The 23,798-nt window shown below is 36.8% G+C and overlaps 1 protein-coding gene and 1 long non-coding RNA gene across 12 annotated transcripts in view; one reads left to right on the forward strand and one right to left on the reverse strand.

Annotated features, from left to right (window-relative positions):
- LOC725894 (protein rhomboid) overlaps positions 1 to 23,798 on the reverse strand; it is a 145,740-nt gene that overhangs the window by 22,299 nt on the left and 99,643 nt on the right. For 10 of the 11 annotated variants that reach the window (XM_016911213.2, XM_026439617.1, XM_026439616.1 and 7 more), the window contains one exon: positions 14,628 to 14,680. The exons of the other annotated variant lie outside the window; for it this stretch is intronic. In XM_016911213.2, the coding sequence (XP_016766702.1) occupies positions 14,628 to 14,638 (11 nt within the window). In that variant the 5' untranslated portion in view covers positions 14,639 to 14,680. The remainder of the gene's footprint in view (positions 1 to 14,627; positions 14,681 to 23,798) is intronic. 11 annotated transcript variants of the gene reach the window in all.
- Positions 6,658 to 7,674, forward strand: LOC113218637. The gene is made up of 2 exons (XR_003304350.1): positions 6,658 to 7,086; positions 7,371 to 7,674. It is a non-coding gene; the product is annotated as an uncharacterized LOC113218637 (long non-coding RNA).

Below are 23,798 nucleotides of genomic sequence, written 5' to 3' on the forward strand. Positions count from 1 at the left end.
TTTCTATTGTTTGAATTCTATCTAGCCTAGAATTATTTATTGTGCAAATATATCCTTATGATATCCTTTATTATTCGTTGGATTATTTTACTATTCAAATTTTTCTTGCTGATGGAGTATTTTAATTGTTAAACGTGAGTGAGAATTTAAGGATTAAATTGAAAACTCTAAAATTTGCAGAGGGCTTCGTTGGCCTATTGATTATAACTTTAGGTCGATTTGCTCCATGAAGTAAAATTTAAATAGCTGCAATATGTTGACAAAGATAGTATAATAAATTGTCTTTTAATTGAATAATTGGATAAACGAATTAATGAAGTAATAACTGTCTCTAAATTATAAAATGAGTTTAAATTTTTAGTTAAAATTCTAAATTTATTTATATTATTAACAAGTAATTCTAATTGAACAAGTTTTCATCAAGTTGGACGTATGTTTGTAATAAATATATATATCTGAAAATTATATCCCTATAAATTTCACAGGATTATTCTTAAAAGATATAAAAATTCTTTAACCTCTTGATGATTACAGTATTCATATTGTAATACTTATAAAACGGTAAATCATAAATTCATACATCCAAGACACATTGTGAAATAATTTAATAAAGCTTCGCGATATAATTTAGCAAATTAACGAATCAAATAAACAACTGAAACGATTCTTTATCTCTCCACACGTGCAAAATATTATACACGACTAGAACAATATCCTACAAATTCCTCCACATCATTCCCAAAATTATTCACTTTATTCGCTCATAAACTACCCCATCCTTTCAATTTCCTTTTCCACGAATAAATTTACACGATTGCGCACGTTTTTACACGAACAACGCTCGCGAATTATTATTCCAAACGATCCCTCCCCCTTCCTGCTTCGCAAGAAATTCAGAAATAGAGAGATACCTGAACATTAACAACCGTGCAATTAGTTCCACCAAGTACGATCCACCAAACTTCTCCTTCTTCCCTCCCTTCCTCCCCCAGCCAATTTCATTGCTCAAAAACACGCGCGCAGTTCGGTTGTGCATCTCAAAAACCGGGCCTGGTGTTTCGCGGATGGAATTTCATCGTCCATTAAGTCGAACTTACCGAAACCGAATTATTCCGGGAGCTTGCTCGAGCGTAATTGCCTACCCGTTTCGCCCCATTTTTCGTTTCCCCTGGCGGGGAACAAGATGGCGGAACTATGTGACAAGTGGCGCCCCCCTGGGCCAAAGGGAAAAGAAAGAAAGAAAGAAAGGGATAGAGAGAGAGAGAGAGAGAGTTTCTCCGCAGCAGTTAAGATGACAGATCGAACGGAATCGCGTGCAGGGAACAAGTAGAGTGGAAAGCGCGAGTGGAGAGGCGCGATCGGGCCACCCCCCGTGATTTAATGCAACGCGACTGGCAACGATCTTATCCGGCCGAAAACTCGTTCTCCTAGGGGAGACGCAGCCCGATTGCGGCTCGAGAGAATCCGGAAACGTTCGATCCGGAACGATAAATTATTCCGTCGTCAACTTTCGAGCCCCCCCTTCCGTGAGACGAATCGCTTGGGCAAAGGGATCTTTCCATTTCGAGTCCTAGGTATTCCTAGATGGTATAGGGAATTTTTTTTTAATATTGGAAGAATAGTAATCGTTAACTTTTATTTGCATTTCTTTTTCTTCGAGTTTTCAAGGGAAAGGATCTCTTCGTTTCACGTTCAATTATTTCGTTATTTCTCGCGAGATAAATATTGGAAGTATTTGTTTAATCGATCTGTAGTTTAATTTTGTTTATATATATATATATCGATCATGGAAAATACGGGTTTTTCAAAGAGGAGAGGAAATTTTCCATTTTCAAGATTCTTTTGAAAGAGGTCGCAGTGGATTGCTTGGTCCTCGAATTAATTCGAAAGTTTCGCGATCGATCGACAAACTGCTCTCTATCGCGTCCACCCAATTTCTCGTGGCATTGCGAAATAAGGGAGACAGGGAACCGGCGTACATTTAACCAACGTACGGCCGTCTAATACGGTAATGGAGCCAGAGACAAAGCCACTCGTTAACTTTCGACATTTTATCGCGAAATATCTCCGGCAACCCCTTAGTCGCCAATTTCCCTCTCGGGTCATCGCGTAACTTTCGTGATATTTTCAAAGCCTTTCGCCAGCCAAGCCTCGAAACTTGATCTTTCATCTTTGAGATTGAACATCTTCCACCAATTCCTTCAAAATGCATCCTAATACACGAATCTTGAAACGAGGATTCAAAATCATTGGCACCGAAATTCTATTTATTTCCAATTATCAATGATTGAGAATCCATCTCGAAATGTTTATCATCGTGATCAGGTTTCGCGAGCAGGGTCGATAAAGGGACCCAGCAGTTCTCCCCAGTAGTCGAGTAAAGAAAAGCTTCTCGATCCATGGCGCGACACCTCTGGCGTTTCATCCTTTGGCCGCGATCCAAAACTTATTAATTTACTCCACTTTTCGTTCGACCCGTCCCTTTCGACCGACTTCCCTCTGTTAATTTCCAAGTTCGCGCTTGCCACGGACTTTCTCGACTCGAGAACCTGCTCGAGCGCGATGCCACCCCTCCCCCTCTTTCCCTCCTTGTCATACCGTTCCTCTCCGCGTTCTTGTTCCGCCTGCAACTTCGAGGGGAGGGGAGGGAGCGACTTTGTCGTTTCTTTGATTGAGCGCAGGGGGTTTTTAAGGGAGGAAAGGAAACTTGGGTCAGATTCTTGGCTCGTTGGAACGAGAATTTTTGAGGGATAAAGTAGGATAAATTGTTTTTGCTGGCTCGGTTTAAGTTAATCGACAGTCATAAATTTAAATCTCAACACTTGGAATATACGTGTTAATTGTAATTAATTTTACATTCTGCATCATATACATAGCATTTTGTCCTAGAAGATTATAATATATTTTAATTTCATTGTATTGAAAACGTGTATATAAACGCTTGAACGAAAGAATTTTAATACGAGAAACATTTAAAAAACGAAAAGGGAAATTGTAAAATAAAATTCCTAAATAAAACAATATCGAAAGATCTGACAAGAGTTCTCGGGCGGAGAGCAAAGATTCGTGGCAAAATGTTCCTTTTTCTTTCTCTGTTCGTAAAACTTGGGGAACAGAAAAGGGGGGAGAGAAGAAGCGGATCGAGCACATTGTTCGCCGATCTCTCTCTTTCCAACAAATTTGTCAGGCGTCGTAAATTCGACGAGAGGCGCCACGAGACGAGGTCGATTCCCTCGATTTACGACCGCCCATTAAGACGCTATTTATTCGTTTATGGGTCGACAGAGACCCGCTCAATACGTTTTATTCCGCGCTCGAAACCGCGTCGAACGTGTAACCGATTTATATATTTTAATACCGGATGATTTCCTCCAGCAACGATCTTGTGATTTATATCTCGAGATATAAATCGTTGCAATAAAAGAAATATCGTAAAACGGAGGAAGAGGTAACGATGATTAATTAAGTTTTAATAAAAACTTGGATCAAAAGTGAAAATTTTAGGTAATAAATTGTTTCGTAGAAAAAAAAGAAAAACTTTTCTGATTAACCTCGATTAAACTCGGCAAAGCTCGTTTTAAAAACTTTTATTTCGGGCGAATGAGATTATTAACGCGAGAGTGTGAGAAAAAAAAATAATTAGCAAGATAATTCGCGATCAACGCGTGAAGAAAATTAACGGAACGATAAGATTGAAAGAGATATTTAGAGTAGGAAAACTCTCGCGGGAAATGGCGAGATCCGAACGCGGAAACGTTTTATTGGATACCGTGGAAGATACGCCGGAAGTTATTACTACGTAAACTAAAATCCGTACAAGTTATTTGTATACCTTTGAATGATCGCGATCATTAGTAAACGGGGCACGTTTTCGTAACGATGAAATTTAGTAACTGCGAAAAGCGAGATACGATACTCGTTTACACTACGTACGTGTATGTATATATATATATATATATATATGTGGTTGAAGATGCTGTGGATGTGAAATTCTAGCACGTGAGAACGAAATCAACGTTGTGTGTTCGCTTTAAAATTTTTCTTTTCTTTTTCTTTACCTCTCCGTTTAATGGAAAATTTAAATAAGAGGGAAATAAATTAAAAGAATAAAAGTACTCACGAATAAAAATATTCGAGTGTACGTCATAACGCAGTCTATTTGTCATATTGTTTTTCCAAGATGGAAAGATTAAATGTAACTAGAGAAAAAGAAATTTGTGATAGAATTTGCGAAGAGGAGGAGAGAAATGTTAAAATAGGGAGCCTCTTTCTAAATGGGGCGATACATTACCATTACGTGGTTGTAGTTGATAAAAAGACTGGATGGTCAGATACTCTTCTTTCACGCCTTTATCTCTAATGCACGTTGTTCCACTTTTCAACGATCAAAGCTGTGCCGCTAATACGTATACTTTTTATGAAATTTTTGTCCCCACAGAATTACTAGAATTATTCATTTACAATTAGGAAGAAGAAAAATCAAGTTTAATATTGTTCCAATAATTCTGAAGATAGTAAAAGAGCAATTATGGATATGGAGAGGAAAAAAGAAGTGTTATCGATATTATCGGAAAACAAAAAAAAAAAAAAAAGGAAAACACAGTAACACGAGCTAGTAGGAAAAATACGTGCGATATCGCGAAACAAATAAAATTCCATCATCAATTTCACCCATAAATCCGTCAAACTTTCGCGTATCACGAAATACCTGTATTTAATAACAAATATTTATACAACAAAATCTATAACATAATTACAAATTCCGATTAAAATATTTTCTCCGTTCGTTCGCGAAACCTAAAAAAAAAAAAGTTTCGTAAACGATTATTATCGCGTCAAACGTTCCATTTGTCGCGCGAAAATTTAAATGCGCGTAATATTTAATATTGAAAAACAAAGAGCAGATGGAAACGTTAACAAAAACTTTATATCTCGAGGAGGAAACAAATTTCTTTTTCCATAATCTTCGTCTACAATTATCGTTTAAACGCCAATTTTATATTTATCTACGTAGAGATGAATGGGATCATCGGAGAAAACACGGCTTCCCGACCGCAAATATCGAATTTGATAAGTGTTTATGAAGCGGCGATGAACCCGCGCGATATTAAACCCGCGGCCGATAAATTAATCCTCGCCGGATCGACGTGCCGTTCGAACGCGTGTATTTTTTTTCTTTTTCCCTCTCCTCTTTTTCTCGTTTTGCTTACTCTCTCGCGACCGGCACGACACTCGTTTCGATCAATTCGTCTCGGCGCACGGTTTTTGAATATTCACCGATCGAGAGAGAGAGAGGAGACCGGTTTTGTCGCGTGTCGTGTTCGATTCGACGAAAAACATGGGAGGGGGAGGGCACGAAGTTAACTAACAAGTGGCATGAATAAAGATTAACAGAGGGATGATGGGACGCGCGTGAGGGGAGGCGTTGTTTCCAAGTTTATGTTTAAATGATGTAATTCGATTTTTCTTTTTCTTTTTTTTTTTTGGAGTTGGTAGTTGCGAAAAATTAAGGTTTTAATTTGATTGGTGATTGGTTAAGTTTCAATCTCTATGGATGAATTGCTAGGAGGAAAGTTATTTTACGAGGTTCTGTGAAATAATGTATTACTGTGTTAATTATTCGAGTTAGATATTTTAATAAAAAAAAAATTAGTTGTAATAAATAAATAAATGAAAATATTAGAAGATGTGGTAGGGAAGATCGATAAATTTTTATCAAATGAATGAAACGATAATTAAAGTTTCGTGTAATTTTCTGAAGAATGGAAAATAGCACGCGAAAAATATTATATATTTTTTTTTTATCGATATCGAGTAGCATTTCACTCGTATAAATATTGTGATATCGCTGTGTTTTTCCACGAATTCATATCAATACGAGTAATATACCGAATCTGCAAACTGAAGTAACAAACAACAATAAAATAAATCTCTAAACCTAGGTGAGGCGTAAAAATGGAACGATAAAAAATGGGAAAAGAGGTCAATTGAAAAACTAACATAAAGGGAACCATTTACGTTTACAAAAATGCATTTATCCATATTTGCAATTTTCCTTCCTGTTAATCATCTCGAATAATAACAAATCCTCCGATGGATTCGTCGTCAAATAATTGAAAAAAAAAAAATCGATCTTTCCCTTACAAACTTGATCGTATCTCGAAAAATCTCAAATATATACGAATAAAGATTATGCATGATTTTTCTCATACTTCCAATCCATCTCCTCTTCTGAATTCCACGAACGTGAACCGGTCAGAAGAAGAAGAAGAAGAAAAAAAGGAATCGCAAAAAAGCTTGCAAACAACAATACCACACTCGTCCGCCCATCTTTATTATTTTTTCATTCGCCATTCTTTGAATAGCTTTCACATTCAAATTTTGCAATTTCAATGGTAAACATCGTCCCTCGAAATACTGTGGAAAGAAATAGACATTGGAAAGATCGAGAAAGGAAAATTTCTTATAGCGCCATCTTTGACGAATCGAGCTAGGCATAACTCCATTTTTTTTCTTTTACAAATAATATAAAATTGGACTTGAAAAAAGAGTGTAAATCGATTAAAAATACGCAATGCTTTCATTTCTGGCAGAAATGAAAAAGAAATTAATCTTAAATATATTCTTTTAAACAGCTTGATTTAAAAAACTATTTTTCGATATTTAGCGAAATATTCGATCGAATTCAAAACATATACTTTTAATACGAATAGATGGCCATTGAAAATCGGTGCAAAATCTTTATTTCTATTTTTAAAGTTCGAACTAAATCGAACAAATTCGAATTGTCCACAGCCATCAATTTCCATCGACCCGTGCTGTAAAACTAATATCTTTAAAATGTTTCTATAGCGCAACACGAAAGCCTTTAAAGTCCTCAATTGTCGTCGCGTCGTGCACGTGCTCCGCGATAAAAGTATGCCGAGAAGAAGTTTATCGATAAGTCGAAAAGTTGTTCCGCAGCCCGGGGGGGAAAGGTAACGATTACGCCCTCGCCCCGCCAAGAAGCGTAATTAGAGAGTCGTTTAAAGGGCAATTTGCAGGGGAGGGATCGTTGGACGAGGGTGAAATTTGGAAAAATCTTTGGTAATTAAACCGCTGTTTCGCCTGCCCTTTGTATCCAATGTTGCACTCTTCCTTGAAATTTCTCTCTCTCCCTTCTTTTCGAGTGAGGCGGGTAAAAAGAGAATTACTTGCAATTATTCTTATCACACAGGCAATTTTAATTGAATCCAGAGTTTAATAGAGTCTCCGTTCTTTTTTTAAGCTTCTCTCTAATTCCTTCAATTCTCTCTTTCTTTTATAATTTCTTTTTTTTCGATCATGGAATTAATTAATTAATTAACTCCTTTTTTCTTTAAACAATACAGAAAGCATTGTGCAGCGTTGATTTTCGTTGGCGTGATACACTTCGACGAGATGAAAATGAAAATTGGAATGTATTTACGATTGATCTTTTCCCGTCGAGTTACTACTTCCGGTTTTTTTCCACGACGAGAAGGTATATCGGAATTACGAGTGCCATTAAGGGTTGTAGGGACGGGGGTCGGGAAAACGACTATGCGGGGAACCTCTTTACGAGCAATGTCCCCTGCTGACAGAAGAGAATCGAGTTTAAGCGCTTTCACAGGTCGCATCGAGAAGCCTTTTACCATGGCCTGGTCCCCATGGAGGGGGAAAAAAAGAAAGAAAAAATCTATAACGTGTGGAATCGTTGTTGGAAGCTTTAAAAAGCTGTGTCTCCCCCAAAGTCGCTCCTTCGCGTCGTTTTAAGGAAACGGTGTCTTCTCGTCATTTTCCTGCTTCAGGCGAGTTCTTCTATTGTTTATGCAAACTTAATTTCGAATTGATCAATTATAATCGCGAATTCTTTCCAGGCCCAAAGATTCAAAGAATGTAAGAGAAGATCGAAATCCTTCAGTTTTGGAAAATTTGGAGTCTTCTACGAATCAAATATTTTTTAAATCGAAAAGCTGTGGAAAAAATATCAATGGAGATAGCTATCGAAGGAAGTAAGAAGTAAATCGTTAATAAATCATCCGAAATTTATCATTTGGGGGAGGTCATTGTCATTGGCTCGAGATGAATTATTACGATGTTTAACTTTCGTGCGCGCAATTTTCGAACTAGTACCACGTTGGTGGAGTCGTGACCCGGCATCAAGCGGGAAGATTCGACACTTTATCACGATTAATAATAATGTCCAGACGATGTCATCGAAGGGAGCAATTTTATTCGGTTACACGATTGATCGTCGTAATACCGTTTCCAGTCGCTGAATCGAAATCGTGAGAAATAGTTCGTTTCGAGGCATTTACATTTCATCCCTCTCCGTGTATTCCGCACGCGTTGGGAAAATATTTATAAAACGAGAAATCGAGAGTTGGCGATTAATTATGACGATTGTTCGAGAGTAGAGTGTTGGATAATTCACGGAGAATCGTTAAATTTTAAAACGCTTTGTCTAAATATCCGTGAATAAAGTTTGATATAGAAACGAATTATGAGTTTAGAAATTATTGCGTTTCACAATGGATCGAATTATGGAACGAAATAAATTTTAAAAAAAGAGAGAGAGAGAGAGAATGCAATCAATATAAATGCATTCAAGAAATGCATTATATTTTGCAAAATTAAAAACGGGCAGCAATTTATCGTCATTCGTTATTATAACTTAATGCATCCTTTCACGTAGAATTGCAAAAAACATCGATATAATGGAAAGATAAATACGTAGATACGTTTGGAAATTCTTTTATCGAAGGGAAAAATAGTTGAAAATAAACGGAAATAAAATTTCAATATATCGTGGGATAAAATTGTTCGCAGTAAAATATACGCAGATTATATACCGTGTTTTTACATTCATCGCAATATACCGGATTGATCATGAGAAAGGATGGAAAAAGGATTAATTTAAAAATTTTCCTATTCCCAACTTTTCAAAATGCTTGCTGTATTTTATTTATAGTTATACTTCAGTCAATTTACATTACCGGCAATTAAATTTTTTTCAACAGAACAAAAGTTTCTTCCCATTTTAAATATCGAGCAAAATTCGGGAATTTATAATAATTCTCTCTGTGGGAAAAATTTCCAGTTTCTCTTCTTCTTAATTAACACGGAAGAGTGGCCAAAATCTTCTTCATTGTCCTTGGATTACGGACAAAATTTTACATTTTTCGCCTCGGCGGCCGCAAAAGTTCTTGTAGCGGTGCTTTTATCCGCCCATTTCGCGGACGCGCCTCGATATTCGCGGTTTCACCGGTGGCGCCTTGCGTTAAAAATGGACCCGAATCCCATAGGTGACACCGGCCGAGCGACGTTCCGGTTGGCCGCGGTGATTATTTTCGCTAACTGTCGCGGTTAGCCCGCGAACGCGGCCCCCATTAAACGCCTTCGACCAAAATGTCCTCCGCCGCTGTCCACCCACTCTCTCTTGATTGTCCATTTTGCGTTTCCAACCGCGTTTAACATGGAACGGGGACAAGGTGAGAAAATGAAATACATTCTGCGAAAACGTTTTCCGAGTCCGCGAGATTTGGAAAAGTTTGCCATTTCCGAAAGATTGAAAAATGATAGAGGGTTTTTTCCTTGGCTCAAAATTATTCAAAAGCTTGAAGTTACGTTGAACAATTTCAAAATTATAAAATAGAGAATATGTTACGAGGATATTCGATGGAATTTATTATGAATATACGTGTATTATTTTTGTACGTATTTACGTATAGCGAATCGCTTGTTTTTTTGGAAGATTTGAACAATAATTTAAATGTTACAAATCGCAACTGGAAAAAGATTAAAAAACATTGGTACGCATACAATTCGAAATTTTATTTTTCCCGCCAGTGTAAGTATCTGGCATTAGATCGCTGTTCCATCTGTACGTAACAACGCGATTAAAATAAATCGAATCGCGCTTGAACATGCGATTCCGACGAATTCAATTTTCCCATCGGATACGAATACGTACTCTGCGCATACATTCTCGCGCACGGTCGGCCGCCATTACGATCCCGCTAATCCCATTATTTCGCCTTCGCGGCGAATATTCCGAACGCATCCTTGACGCTTGTCGTTAGCAAATTCTACGCAATTTCGAGCGTGACACGAAGCACGTGTCTTTTCACCGTTTCCACGATGTGCGTCGACGCGAATAAATACGTATTGCACGGCGTGCAATAGAATTGTATACGGAGTGCAGGTGTAGATCGAGTCGCGCATTGTAGGTTAGATTGTCCGGTTGAGCGAGTTACGAATTTGTCAAGGTATTGTCGCGTCGCGGAACAGAGTGTAATTTTCCAGGAGCGCTTAGAAAATGGATCCTATGAGGTTGATGGAATTGTTTAATTGCGTGCTGGAAGTTGGACCGTGGTTGAATCAGCGTGGAGAAAAATGGGCGGATTGTCGCAGGTTAAACGTGGATCTTGATACAGGTTAGGTTGCCTTGAGGATTACAATTTCGAAAAGTTCGAAACCAAAGCGATACATAAATCAATCTCCGAGTTACTTACACTTGTGCTATAGAACTCGATCCTTGCAAAGTAATAGTTTACTCGGTGTGTCTTCAATCTAATGACTGTTTCCTTTATCACTTTATACGACTCGATCAATCATTCTGGTCGTTGCATTATCCCAGTTGTATACAGAATGTTTCGTGCGACTAAACTAACTAGCTGTAAGTTATGAAAGATAGCATAAAATTTTATGAGGCGAAATTAAATGCTTTTGGGCGATGCATCATGTATTATTATGTGCACGCGCTTGAAAGCAGAATGATACACTTAAAGATAATGGAATTATATATTTTTTAGTTAAGTGAGGTTAGATTAAAAGATAATTTTTAATCTCGATTCCATTATATTTATAATTTATCTGTAATCAAATTATTCAGAGTAAAAATAGTACATCCTGTACGATTTTTCTTCGCTGTTTGTAATTTTTATGTGACAGATAGACAATTATTGTATCTAAAATCGTGCAACTCTTTCTCTGCTTCTCTCTCTCTCTCCCTTCCTCTCTCTCTCTCTCTCTCTCTCTCTCTCTCTCTTGGGTTCTTAATCGAAACCCGCAACTCATTGAAACTTTGGATTGAATCGGGTTACTAGTTCCGGATCTAAGCCCCTGAATGGTTGATACTAGCAACGCGATAACACACGTTACAACCTCCTAACTTTGCCCCGGAAGAAGGAATTAATATTCGGAAGAATCTATCGCTCCGTTCGTTTCAAATTAGTGTTTCCCGCGGAACAAACGAAAACTAGTTGAGAAACTAATTTAATAATAAAGGATCGTAAACACTTCATCCATGACCCGCGCAAAAATTACAGAATTAAAAAACATATTTCCTCCGCAAGGAATATTCGAAATGTTGGAAGATATTCACAAAAATTGAATTAAGTTAAAAGAAGAGAGAAATAGTGCTAATTTCTCGAGGTGATCTCTGAGAAAATTCTTTCGAACCCGCAAAGAGAAAAAGGAGAGAAAGGAGAAATCGGGAAAATTCTCTATCCTCTATCTCAAAAGCTTCGTCGCGTGATTTACATGTTTGCGGCGTTGTTCTCGCCAACAGGAAGATTCCTCGCCGAGCTTCCGCCAGTGCATCAATGTTTTCTCGGAACGTTTACAGCGTCGGGGACCAGCCAGCTTGTTTACCAAACCGTCCGAACCGGCGGTTGCGTACACGGGGATCTTGGAATGCTTGTGCACCGCCCTCTATGCATGCAAGTGTACAAGGCGTGACGCGTAAAAGTGTGTGTATGTATATATGTGTGTGTGTGTGTTAACTTTGCAAGCCGGAAGATTCATCGGGTAAAGTGCATTTTTAATACCCGGAAAAAGGGACTTCGCTTTCCCCCCTTATTTATTTACGAGACGGTCTTTTGCCGCGTTAATGTAACGAAGAGGAATCGAGCACGATGGATTTATGCGATTGTTGGGTGGTGAATATTTTCTAGGAAGAGGGCGAGCCGTGTAAAATTTATTGGAATTTGGTTATTTCGGATGTAAGATCCAGGAAAGCGAATGATCATTGTGCCGCTACGTTGAATCACTTGCGATTGTAAATTTTGAATTATGAATTGGCGAAATATATTCTTCTTTCGAAGAATAGAAAGAAAGTGTTGAAGCGAAGTTTCTTGTTTTCTAATAAAATCACGATATCTTCAGAACCAAAAAAAAAAAAAAGAAAACACAGAGATCGAGATTTTTTTTAATTTATTTCCAATAATCGTAGAGATTGCAATAATGAAATTTAACAGGAACGAAAACTTGCCTCGTTAATGTTCGAAAACGTATCGATTGTCGAGTATAAACAAGAGGAGAGCAAATATCTAAAGAACATTCGAAAAAAAAAAATACAACTCGATAATCGTCCAATGAACGAGCTAAAAAAAAAAAATATTCGATTAATTAAAAAAAAAAAAAGTAGCGAACCGAGGCAAAGAAGAGGTGTTCCCAATTGTGAAAACAAAGCGGTGTAAAAAACAGGAATTCCAGGTACATAAAAAAAAAAAAAAGAAAAAAATAGCGGCACAAACAACGATCCCTCATCCTCCTCCTCCTCCAAAAAAAAAAAATAAAAAAAATTCCAGGGGATAAATCCAACAAACGATCCGAAAAACCTTGCCTCGACGCATCGCGGCGTTTAAAAGGCAACTTTCTCAATCATTCAAAAGCCCCGCAACAACCGTCTCTACCCTCCCCCCTCTAACCTAAAATTTCATGCGGCAACATCTCGTATGGAAACTGGCTTTTAGCTTTTCGCGGAAACGTTCGTTTCGTTCCGCCGTGTTTTCGTTTCGCAACGGCGAAGAATCGTTTTCACTCGGGAGAAGAAGAGGTGGAACGCGATAACAATGGCGGATGATCGATGACAGCGAAGGAAGGAGAAACAAGCGTTGTGGAGGGTCCTCCCCCTCCTCCCTCCTCCTCCTCCTCCGTTTGTTTGCGAATAATACGGCGTCGTGGCGCACCTTCGTACAGAGAATCCGCAAACAGGGCCGCTCTACAAACTAGGGGAATTCTAGGGTGTGACGCGGAAAATATACACACCTCTCATTAGCGAGACTTGTAAATTATTAAGTTGAGTAATGGGCTCATTTCTTTCTTCGTTTTCCTTTGTGATATCGTGAAAATTTTACTTGATTATTCCGATCACGGAATAAATATTTGTCGATGATAGAATTTGAAATGGTTGAGCTTTTTCTTTTTTGTATTTGTTTAATTGTTCAAGTGTTATTTTGAAGATATAAAAAATGTAAATTGTTTTTTACAATTATTGTAGAAAAGAATTACAGGAAATATTAGATAGAATTCGATTGTCTGGAAAATAATATAAATTCGTTTAATTAATAAAGATAATGCAAAATAAGATACGCAATTACGTAATTGCACGTATCTTTTTTTCTTTATCGGTGTACAATAAAAGGAGGAGGAGGAGAAGGAGGTTGGTGGTTGGAAAATATGTATTTAAAAATTCACAATATCAAGCTTGAAAATGGAGACAATATCCTCTCTCGTCCTCGAGGAAAAATACACGGACGAGAGAAAGAGTTCGGACGGAATTCAGCTGTCTGACTTGTCGTTGACTCGTTAGTGTCACGGGATAATTGGCCGGAGTTATTTAACGGAGCCTCGCTAGTGAAATTTTGACTTCACTTGTTATTAATGGATGTTGTCCATATGTTCTTCGTGTTCCTGTTGTATTTATTCGAACGAAGTTGATATAGAAAATAAATGGATGAGAAATATAACTATACGAAGCTGAATAATCTAATCATCTCGATTGTTTTCGTGAATACGTAAATTTATTCTGTCGAGAATATTTCAAGAGATACTTGAATGAATTTTTTTTTTCTTTCATACATTCTTGAATAAAGAAAGATTTCATATTCCATCGATATCATTTGCATCCAAATGAAATGTTCTTTGTAATGATTTTAATTTATTATTGTTATTAATAACTCGAAAAAGAAAAAAGTCGCAACAAAAATAAGAGAAATTGGTTGATGGAATTTCAAGTATGATAACACGAAAGAGTGCCAATGATTTTGAATCCTCGTTTCGTGCATTAGGATGAGAATGATTTTTAAGTATTAATTGGAGATTTGTAGGGAATTAGTAAATTGGTTGATGGAATTTCAATCATGATATACAAGAAGTGCCAATGATTTTGAATTCTCGTTTCATGCATTAAAATGCATTTTGAAGGAATTGATGAATTGATTGATGGAATTTCAATTATGATGAATTTCAACACAAAAGAGTGCCAATGATTTGGAATCCTCGTTTCAAAGTTCGTGCATTAACATGCATTTTGAAGGAATTGGTGAATTGGTTGATGGAATTTCAAGTATAATAGAATGCCAATGATTGATTTTGAGTCCTCATTTCAAGGTTCATGCATTTTGAAGGAATTAGTGTATTGGTTGATTGAATTTCAACTATTATAACACGAAAGAATGCCAATGATTTTGAGTCCTAATTTCAAGATTCGTGTATTAGATGATTTTGAAGGAATTGATGATTGGTTAATGGAATTTCAACTATCATAACACGAAAGAATGTCAATAATTTTGAATCCTCGTTTTAAGATTCATGAGATTAGAGAGAATTGGTGAATTTACCTGAACGCCATCAATGTTGCATAAAATATTTCAACCAAAGATGACTCCCTCACCTGCAATCAAACGAAATCAATCTTTAATAACGTCCAATCTAATTCCTAAAAAATATTTCTCTACATCAAATTTCTTTCCTAATCCTCTTAATAGAATCCTTTCATAAAAATCAATTATACATATAAATAAATATAATTGCACGAATGAATGATTTTATCCCTCTCTCTCATCAAAAAACATAATCGAAAGACAATCAAATTGGCGTTTCAATTCAATTCGAACCTAAAAAACTCGAGTTAATGACACGAATTCGCGAATTCGATAATGAATCACATCCACCTTTCCTTTGTGCAAATGGATAGACGAAGGGATTTCGCGTGACCGTCCTTCCTAATTCACCGACCTAACACACAGCCACGGGGACATTTCTGTTCATCATCAAAGAGAGAGAGAGAGAGGAGGGGGAGGTTTCCCGTGGAACTTGGGGAAAGTAACAAGCGTGTTGTTCAGAACTATTCCACCCCTTCGCGTAGAATTTACACTTCCACTGTTACGGCACTAGGGGGCAAAAGACATTCCCCGGAACAATGTTCCCCGAAATGTCCCTGTTCATCACCGGCTTCATCGATCTTCTTCCTGAGAGACACAGCTGAAGATAACAAGTGTATCAGAATCCCGAATTTCTCTTACACGGAATTCCATCCCCCTCGATACACCCCCGCGGGGGTAATCTTGGATCGAGAGGGGAACTAAAGGGGTTGCTTTACTTTAGGACATCGATTCTTGTAGGCGGATATTTCAAGTCACTTGAAATTTGGAGATTTAAATATCCGATGGATGATACAATTCTGTTTTCTTTCAATTTAAAAAATATATATATGTATGCAGGATAAATCAATACAATAATTTTCCAAAAAATTATTCTCGATTTAATCGATTTAACTGATAATTTTATATCGCTAATTAAATTTCACATCATCGCGAATTTATTCGAAAATTTTGGAAAATTCGTATATATGTACATTTCTTTTTTTTAATTAACTACGATATCCCACTCATTTTCCTCGATGTTTAACTTTCATGCACGATTAATTTCCCGAACTTGAAATATTTGGATCGATAATATTTATACAATTGAAAGTTTCGATAAAGCAGAATTAAAATATGAAAGTTTTACGCGAAACAGAATATCGTCTTTCTGGAAGAATAATATTCGAATGCGTTTTCTTTTCTTTCGTTTATCTTTCGAAAGAGATACCAAGTGTATCTTCGGGTAGCGACGTACGTACACCTCCGCCATTACACCGTTTTTCCATTGCCACCAGAAACATCTCGTTAAACAACCATGTTATCTAAGAGTTAACGGCTCCGTCTCGGAGTAACAGGCAAAAGAAAATGTCTTAAGGTGTGTGCCTTAAGTAAGGTGCATCGTTCAGAAAGCTTCTTCCATGGAATTTGCACGTTTTTAGGGTAGTCCTTGCTCCAGGATATTTTTCAAGACCGCGTTTATAAGCGTCGTTGTTCACAAAATATGAGAGAATCCTGGCAAGAAGTGTGCAATTTTTGTACGATATTTAGAAGATTGTTCAAACCGTTGAATTTAAAAACCTTGTTTTTTTCTTCTTTAATAATTTTTTGATAAATTTTGCTCACGACAAAGAAATTTAGTTTATAGGCATTCGAGTTTTTTTTCTTCAAATTACACCCAAATTTCTTTCAATATTCTGAAATTCGATATATTAAAAAATATTCCCAAAATTAAACTTGTACCGCAAATCGAACCGCAAAGATACTCGATTCTTAAAATGCCTCCAGAAAACCTGTTCCTATTCAACTTTTCCAACTTTTTCCACCAAAACACTTCGTTCATCAAAAATTTAAACGAACAGGAAAAAAACGCCATCTCCTTGGTCAGAAGCGAAACTCAACAAAATCGAGCCCGCCGCGTTGTGAAAAAGGCTCGAAAATCCAAACTAAATCACAAAAGTTCCCCTTCGAATCGGCCAATTCCAAAAACCACCCCTTTCCTCCCCATAGTCATCGTGCAATTTCATCCACGTTTCGAAAGGCAACCTGCGAAAAATCGTCACGAAAGAAGAATGGAAGAGGATATATACATGGTGATGATAAAACAGTCGATAAATTACAGAAATCCAGATACAAAATGGTAGAAGAGGAATGTCGATGAGCGATACTTCGTTCGAAGAAAAATGATCTCAGAAAATTAATCAGAGACAAAGATACGAAAAGAAAAAAATTGAATATTCCTCTTCCCATCTGTTCCATATAAATTCCAATATTAATAAATTCTCTAAACGAGAATCGAATTATCGTAAAAGAAGTCCAAATCTTTCTTTCGATTTAACGGAGAAGAATCGTCGCTTTACTTTCCTCGAATTTAACATTTTCCTTTCAAGAGGACGAGATCTATTCGAGATAACAAGGATATATATATATATTGGCGCGATATTATACGCTAAGATATCGAGGGAGGTTGGCACGCAAATGGGGCGGCCCCGTTTCGATCGAGCCTTCTCACCTCGGCTACTATAATCGTGTTAATTAATTGGCCTCCGGCTCACCTTGCAGCCTGCGGTCCGCGAGGCTACGTTGCGGTCTGGCCGTCGGTTGCCAAGCTTGTCTCGTCCCTCGCCTCCGCGCGCGTGCGAGGTGGCGCGATTGTTGCCCTCCCCTCCTCCCCCCAAACCGCCGCCGATCATCCGTTCCTCCCGCGTGAAAGAGGAATTACCGTGTCATTGTGATCCCTGATCGAGGCCCTAATTTTCCCGGCAACAGCAACGGTTCCGACAGAATTCGAACGGAATTATTATCGGACACCCGATATTAACGATAAGCCGTTCAAACGGCTCATTTTATCAGGTTGGAGGGAAAGTTTTTTGCTATCTCGATCAAAGATATAAATTCAGGATGATTATTTCGTTTAATTCGTATAAATGGAGCATCGTTTTATCTTTTAGTTATATATATATTCATATTAGACGAAACATATTTTATTGTTCCTATAAATTAAATTAAATAGTGTCTGAGGAATTGGAATTATTATTCTTTTAATATCAATAGCAGCTGCATTCGTAGGATATGTTTTACCTTGAGGACAAATATCATCAATTGAGGAGCAACAGTTATTACTAATCTTTTATCAGCGATTCCTTATATTGATGATACAATTGTATTATGAATTTGATTACATTTTATTTTACCATTAGTGATTCTATTTATAGTAATTCTTCATTTAACTGGATCATCAAATCCTCTTGGATCAAATTTTAATAATTATAAAATTTCATTTCATCCATATTTTTCAATCAAAGATCTAATATAATTCTTTCGCTCCGTGATATTAATTTCGTAATCAGTTTTCCAGGATCTCTTCAGAATTTTATGCAACAACAAAACTTGTTTCTCGTTATTAAGAGTGCATTTTACGATACAATAGTTAAAAACCGTAGAATTTCCTTTCCAACCTGATATTAGATTTCACTATCTTCCAATCTTTGAATTCTTCGAGATCTATAACGATATCCCTTCTAAGTGACCAAATAACGAAATAAGAACAAAAGTAACGAGGAGAAAGATACGTAAGAGAGAGAAAGAAGAAAGAAGAAGAAAAAAGAAACTATGGTCGTCAAGCGGTTTAATTATCCCGAACGGTGGTGGTAAGCGCGCTTCATTAAAAGCACGGCATTTAATTTAGCCCGCGCTACACCTGCTCGCCGCAACCGAAACGGCCAATTAAGATTCCTAATTTCGGTGTTATCGGGCCGATCGTCCATGGACAGGCCGTAGGATCGATCCAACACAGGCGACACCTCGAGAGTCGTGGATACGTTTCGAGAGGAGGGGAGGGGAGAGAGGCCGATAATACCCGGTGATCGCAACGAAATGCCCCGGCCGACTAATTGTTAGTCGATTATTCCCTTCCACTCCGCTCGAATTACTCCGATTCTCCTCCGTCCGTGTTGTGCGCCCTTTCAGGCTTTCGATCGATACTTTATTAACAAACTGAGCACAAGGAGGCAACGTGCTTCCCCCTTTGTTTGGAACAACTTTGAGCCAATTTGTCGAGTATGAAAAGTAGTGGAACTGTACGAAAAGTTTAATAATTTTTTTGAAAAGAATATTTTTGTACGATACTTACAAATATTATCCAGAGTGAAATCAATCGTCAGAGATCAGAAACACGCGGAGAAGAAAAAAATTGGTGGGTTTGCAAAACCTCAAAGACAACATACATCGATTGTTCCTTTAGCTTAGGGGTCCTCGCTTGGGAGTTTCAACTTCTGAAAGCCTCCTCCTCCTCTCTTTCCCAGTCTTAAGTGGTCGAGAGTTAAAAATAAACGCGATGGACGAAACTTTCTATCGAATCTAGGAAGGGAGTGGGTTAGGTTCGATTGAAAAGGATAACAAGGATACTTTTCTTTAATGGACGAAATGATTTTGATTCTCTTTCTCTCGAGATTAATGATTCGAGGATTCTCCTGTTCGATAATTCCTCGAGACGAGAAACGATACAACTATTTTCCATAAAGATCGAAGGATAAATTTCATTTATAGGAATTCTAAACGAGAAACTTGGCAAGATCTAACGTAATACTTTTTCATCTTGCAAAATATTTGAACTTTTATAAATAATCCTCTTAGGAGGAAGCCCTATGTATATACGCGCGTACATATATTTTGCAAATATCTAGAATCAAATCTAATTTATTTCTCGCAACAAGAAATGAGAACGCAAAGAAGATGATGATAATAATAAAAAAAAAAATCTTCCCTTCCTTTACGTTTGAAAATGTCAGATATAATATTTCATCCTCGACTTTCAAGCAAAATTAGAAAGCCCCGTGTATTCTCTGCGAACATCTATATATATATATAATCGTATCCAATTTATTACTAAAAACTTCCCTCCTCTTTCACATTAATCCCGAAACGAGAGAAATTTCATAAAAGAAAAACCTTTCAATTATTATACGTGACATCTGTGTTGCAATGTTAATCGAAAATTACAAAAACAATCGGGGAAAAGACGACGATCGATCGAAACCTTCCATCTTGCCGAATCGATATATTAATAGGGGATGGACGGTTTTTGTCACTTTGTTTGCCGCTTGATAACGGTGTCGAGTGTCCGTCGCCAGCGTCCGATTCCACGCCACGATATACACCAGGTATTGATTTAACAGGGGCTGCGGACGCTTTGAACTACGACACCTGGTATCCCCGCGCGAAACTGGAATCGGATCCGACTCTTCTCGTTGTTCTTTCCATCCTCGATCAAACGATTGACGCGTTACACGTCGTCCCTCGATTTTAAACGACCTGTTCCAATTAATATATATATATATATATATATATATATATCTCGAGGGATTTGTGATTTATACTACGAGTTTTCGTATACACTCGCGTTATATCTCAATTTTGTCAGATTTGTATTTATAGGGAATAATGAAATGTAAATAATAACTAGATTCGTTATAAATAAATAGTGTACGTTACTTGGATATAATAAATGTATAAATAAAATTTCATAGATATTTTCATTATATAATTTTTATAATCGTTAACAGAGTTTGAAAGTACTTTATAATTTCCCTTCTAACTTTCTCCCAACTTCGATAAAACAATATTTTCGCGATCGAATAATGCATCGTGAAAACGATATTATTATTTCTCATTCGTGAGAATCCAGACGTGTTTTGTCGATAAAATCCGATCCACGCTTTATCGACTTTGCGGATAAGATTCGATCGATCGAGAATCGACGACACAATCGCGATTAACATTGCGCCATTGGGAAATTTCGTTTCCGCTCATTTCGTCCCCTTTGTGAACTTTAACCGAGGGGAGGGGGGAAGTTTGATTTCCCGATTTAAATTCCTTTCCACTCGGTTTTTGTTCTCCAATGTCATTGCCACGACAGACAGACAGATAGAAAGGGATTTTGATTGTTTCGTTTTATATAAATTAATAATTATCCCTGTAATTATTTTAATAACGTATTATTATTATATCGAATTAAAATAATTCTAATTCTCCTAAAAAAAAAGTATAATCATACAATAATTAATACAAAAATAATAAAACTCCTTATACATACCAAAGTAACTTTCCTCGAAAGAAAAAACCCTAGTTCTTTCCATAAATTAATAATTATTCCTGTAATTATTTTAATAACGTATTATTATTATATCGAATTAAAATAATTCTAATTCTCCTAAAAAAAAAACATATAATCATATAATAATTAATACAAAAATAATAAAACTCTACTTATACATACCAAAGCAACTTTCCTCGAGCTTGAAAGAAAAAACCCTAGTTCTTCCTATAAATTAATAATTATCTCCGTAATTATTTTAATAACGTATTATTATTATATCGAATTAAAATAATACTAATTCTCCTAAAAAAAAAAACGTATAATCATACAATAATTAATACAAAAATAATAAAACTCCTTATACATACCAAAGCAACTTTCCTCGAGCTCGAAAGAAAAAACCCTAGTTCTTCGTTCGAGGAAGAAACGACAATTACTCGAATCGATCGTTAATTCATCCCCTCTCCTTTCCTTTCCATTCCTTTTCCAATCCTCCTAATGAAATTGATAAGTATCGGTCCTTCGATCCTTCTTCTCTTTTTTCCCTCCTTTTTTCCCCCTCTTTTTCCCTCCCGTCGATAAATAGGATGGAACGCGACCAGTGTACGCGATATGGAAAAGCCATACTATTCCATATCTCTCGTGATGCGAAAGGCGACGCGCGGGGACCGGATGTAAAATGGGCGAAAACGCGTAATGGGATGCTGATAGAGGAGGAGGAGGGAGGAGGAGGATCGATTTTTCTGAACCGGAAACCGTCGCTCGGGTTTTTCTTTGACCCGAGGTGGAGAGTATACGTGGACGGAATTTTTTCGAAAGGGTGTTTCTCGAAATGGACTTTTCTTTTTCTATTTTTTATTTTTTTTATTTTGCGTTGTTTAATGGATTTCGAGATGGATCGAATGGAAATAGGGAATGATAATGGGAAATTATCGAGAAGGGAGGATTAGTTTGTCGATTGGTTTTTTTTTTTTTAAATTGAATAAAGATGCGATTTATCACGAAAAGGGAAAGTGTTGTTAGGATTGTTTAATCGAATTTGTTTAATCGTTTGTTTCGATCGAACAGAATAAATTTTTGGAGATTTTGAGAATTTGAAAAAATTATAGTGCGTGTAGTGCGTGAATGCGTGTAATGATGAATAATTGGATAATCATTTTATAGAAATTTTGATATATAATATTAACAATTGAAAGTTGTTCCATAAAAAATGAAATTGGGAATAATAATTGAGATAGAAGAAATTATTGATATCGGGGCGCGTTGATTGTTTGATTTAAAAAAAAAAAAGAAAGAAAAAAGGGAAATTAAAAAAAGAATATTCGAATAGAATTTGTACAATAATTAAAGCGACAATGGTGGAATTAATGTGATCAAATATTGACAGAATTAGATTATAATATAATCCTTAAAAATGAGTAATAAATCGCCAACGATTGTGAAACTGTAGTAAATCGTGCAAATTATTGGAACGGTTATGTACATGACATTCATCCAAATTCTACGTAGAAATTCATTTTATTGTATCGAAAACACGGACAATGAATTTACTTTCATCAGTTTCGAAATCGCAAATTAATTCCAGCTGGAAACGTTCGAATTAACATTTTGAAATTTCATTCGCGGAATTCAAGGCAATTTTGTTGAAAAAAATTTCTTCTTCCTACCAAATTTATCTATTCAAAATTTTTTTAGTAATTATAAAAACGAATTTTTACAACCTCTCAATTCCTCTATCATTGTCAAAAATTTAAATGACATCTCTAAAATAAAACCAACAATCTCAGATCAACAAGAATCACTTTGAAAAATTCGGAAAAATATCAATAGAATATCTCTAAAAAAAATTACTATTAATTTTACCCGACAGAATAAAAATTCAAGAAAAACGGAAAAATTGATCTCCGTCTACTTTCGATTCGAACGAAAACGGGAAAATTATTAAAAAAAAAAAATACCCTCTCGAACAAAAAAGATCGTATTCCAGCCACGATCGCTTGGTAAATTCTCCAGAGGGGGAGGAGGGGTGGCCGCCCTTTATCCCGGGCGACAGCTTGACAAACACTGATTACGAGAGAGAACCGAGAAAGCGCCGAGATAAAACACGGCATCGCCGATTTCCTTTATCAGCCTAAATTGCCCTCGTTATCGAAAAACTATTTCGCCGCGGCTTGTTTCAACCCTCGTCGCGGGGGGTAAGTTCCTTACACGGAGAGAAATACAAGAATATTTTCGAATCCGCGAATTGGTAATTTCGAAGAGCAATAAAAAGAAAAATTTTTTGTTACGAACAAACGAGAAAATTTTATCTCGATCGAGAATTCATCGGATTTCGACGGGGCGTTAAATCTCGATATCGAAATTTCTGTTTTCGAAACGGCTCCTTTAAAAGGTGTTTAGCGAACACCGGTATCGTTAACGATGCGTGTTGCGGAAAATTTTTAATTGAGCTTTTCCACTCGTTCACCAGCCAGATTGAAATTTCTATTTTTTCTGGATTAAATCCAATAAACATCTAACCCTTACTTTAAACCGATAATAATTCTAACGTGAAAGAAATAAAAAATACATCTCCGTTTCAATTATTCTCAAACCGAAACAAAAACCTTTAATCGAAAAATAAAAAGATAAATTGATCGAAGGCAAACAGCTATCGAATAAAATCCTCGATTATTTGAAATTGGATCATCGACTCCATCCCTCCAAAAAAGAAAAACGTTTCGAATCGTCACCACTTTGCTTCTTATCCCTTCGAAAAAATTCTTTCATCTCCACTTGTCTTCTTATCCATCCCTTCGAAAATTTCTTTTACTGTCGCGGCATAAAATCACAAAATTCGTGCCTTTTTGCAAAAAAAAGAAGGGAGAGGGGTGAAAACGCTTGTTTCCATTAAACGATTTGCCACCGATTTGCCTGGAGAAACGGAAACGCGGCTCGTTAACGCGGGGAGAGGGGCTCCCAGCCGGAAATCGGACGTTTAATTTGATTAATCGTCTCGAGGGTCTCGAGGTAAGCAGCCCAGGGCAACGCGCCACGCCCGCCAAGAATATTCT

This window comes from Apis mellifera, linkage group LG3 (assembly GCF_003254395.2).
Source record: "Apis mellifera strain DH4 linkage group LG3, Amel_HAv3.1, whole genome shotgun sequence".
NCBI lineage: Eukaryota > Metazoa > Arthropoda > Insecta > Hymenoptera > Apidae > Apis > Apis mellifera.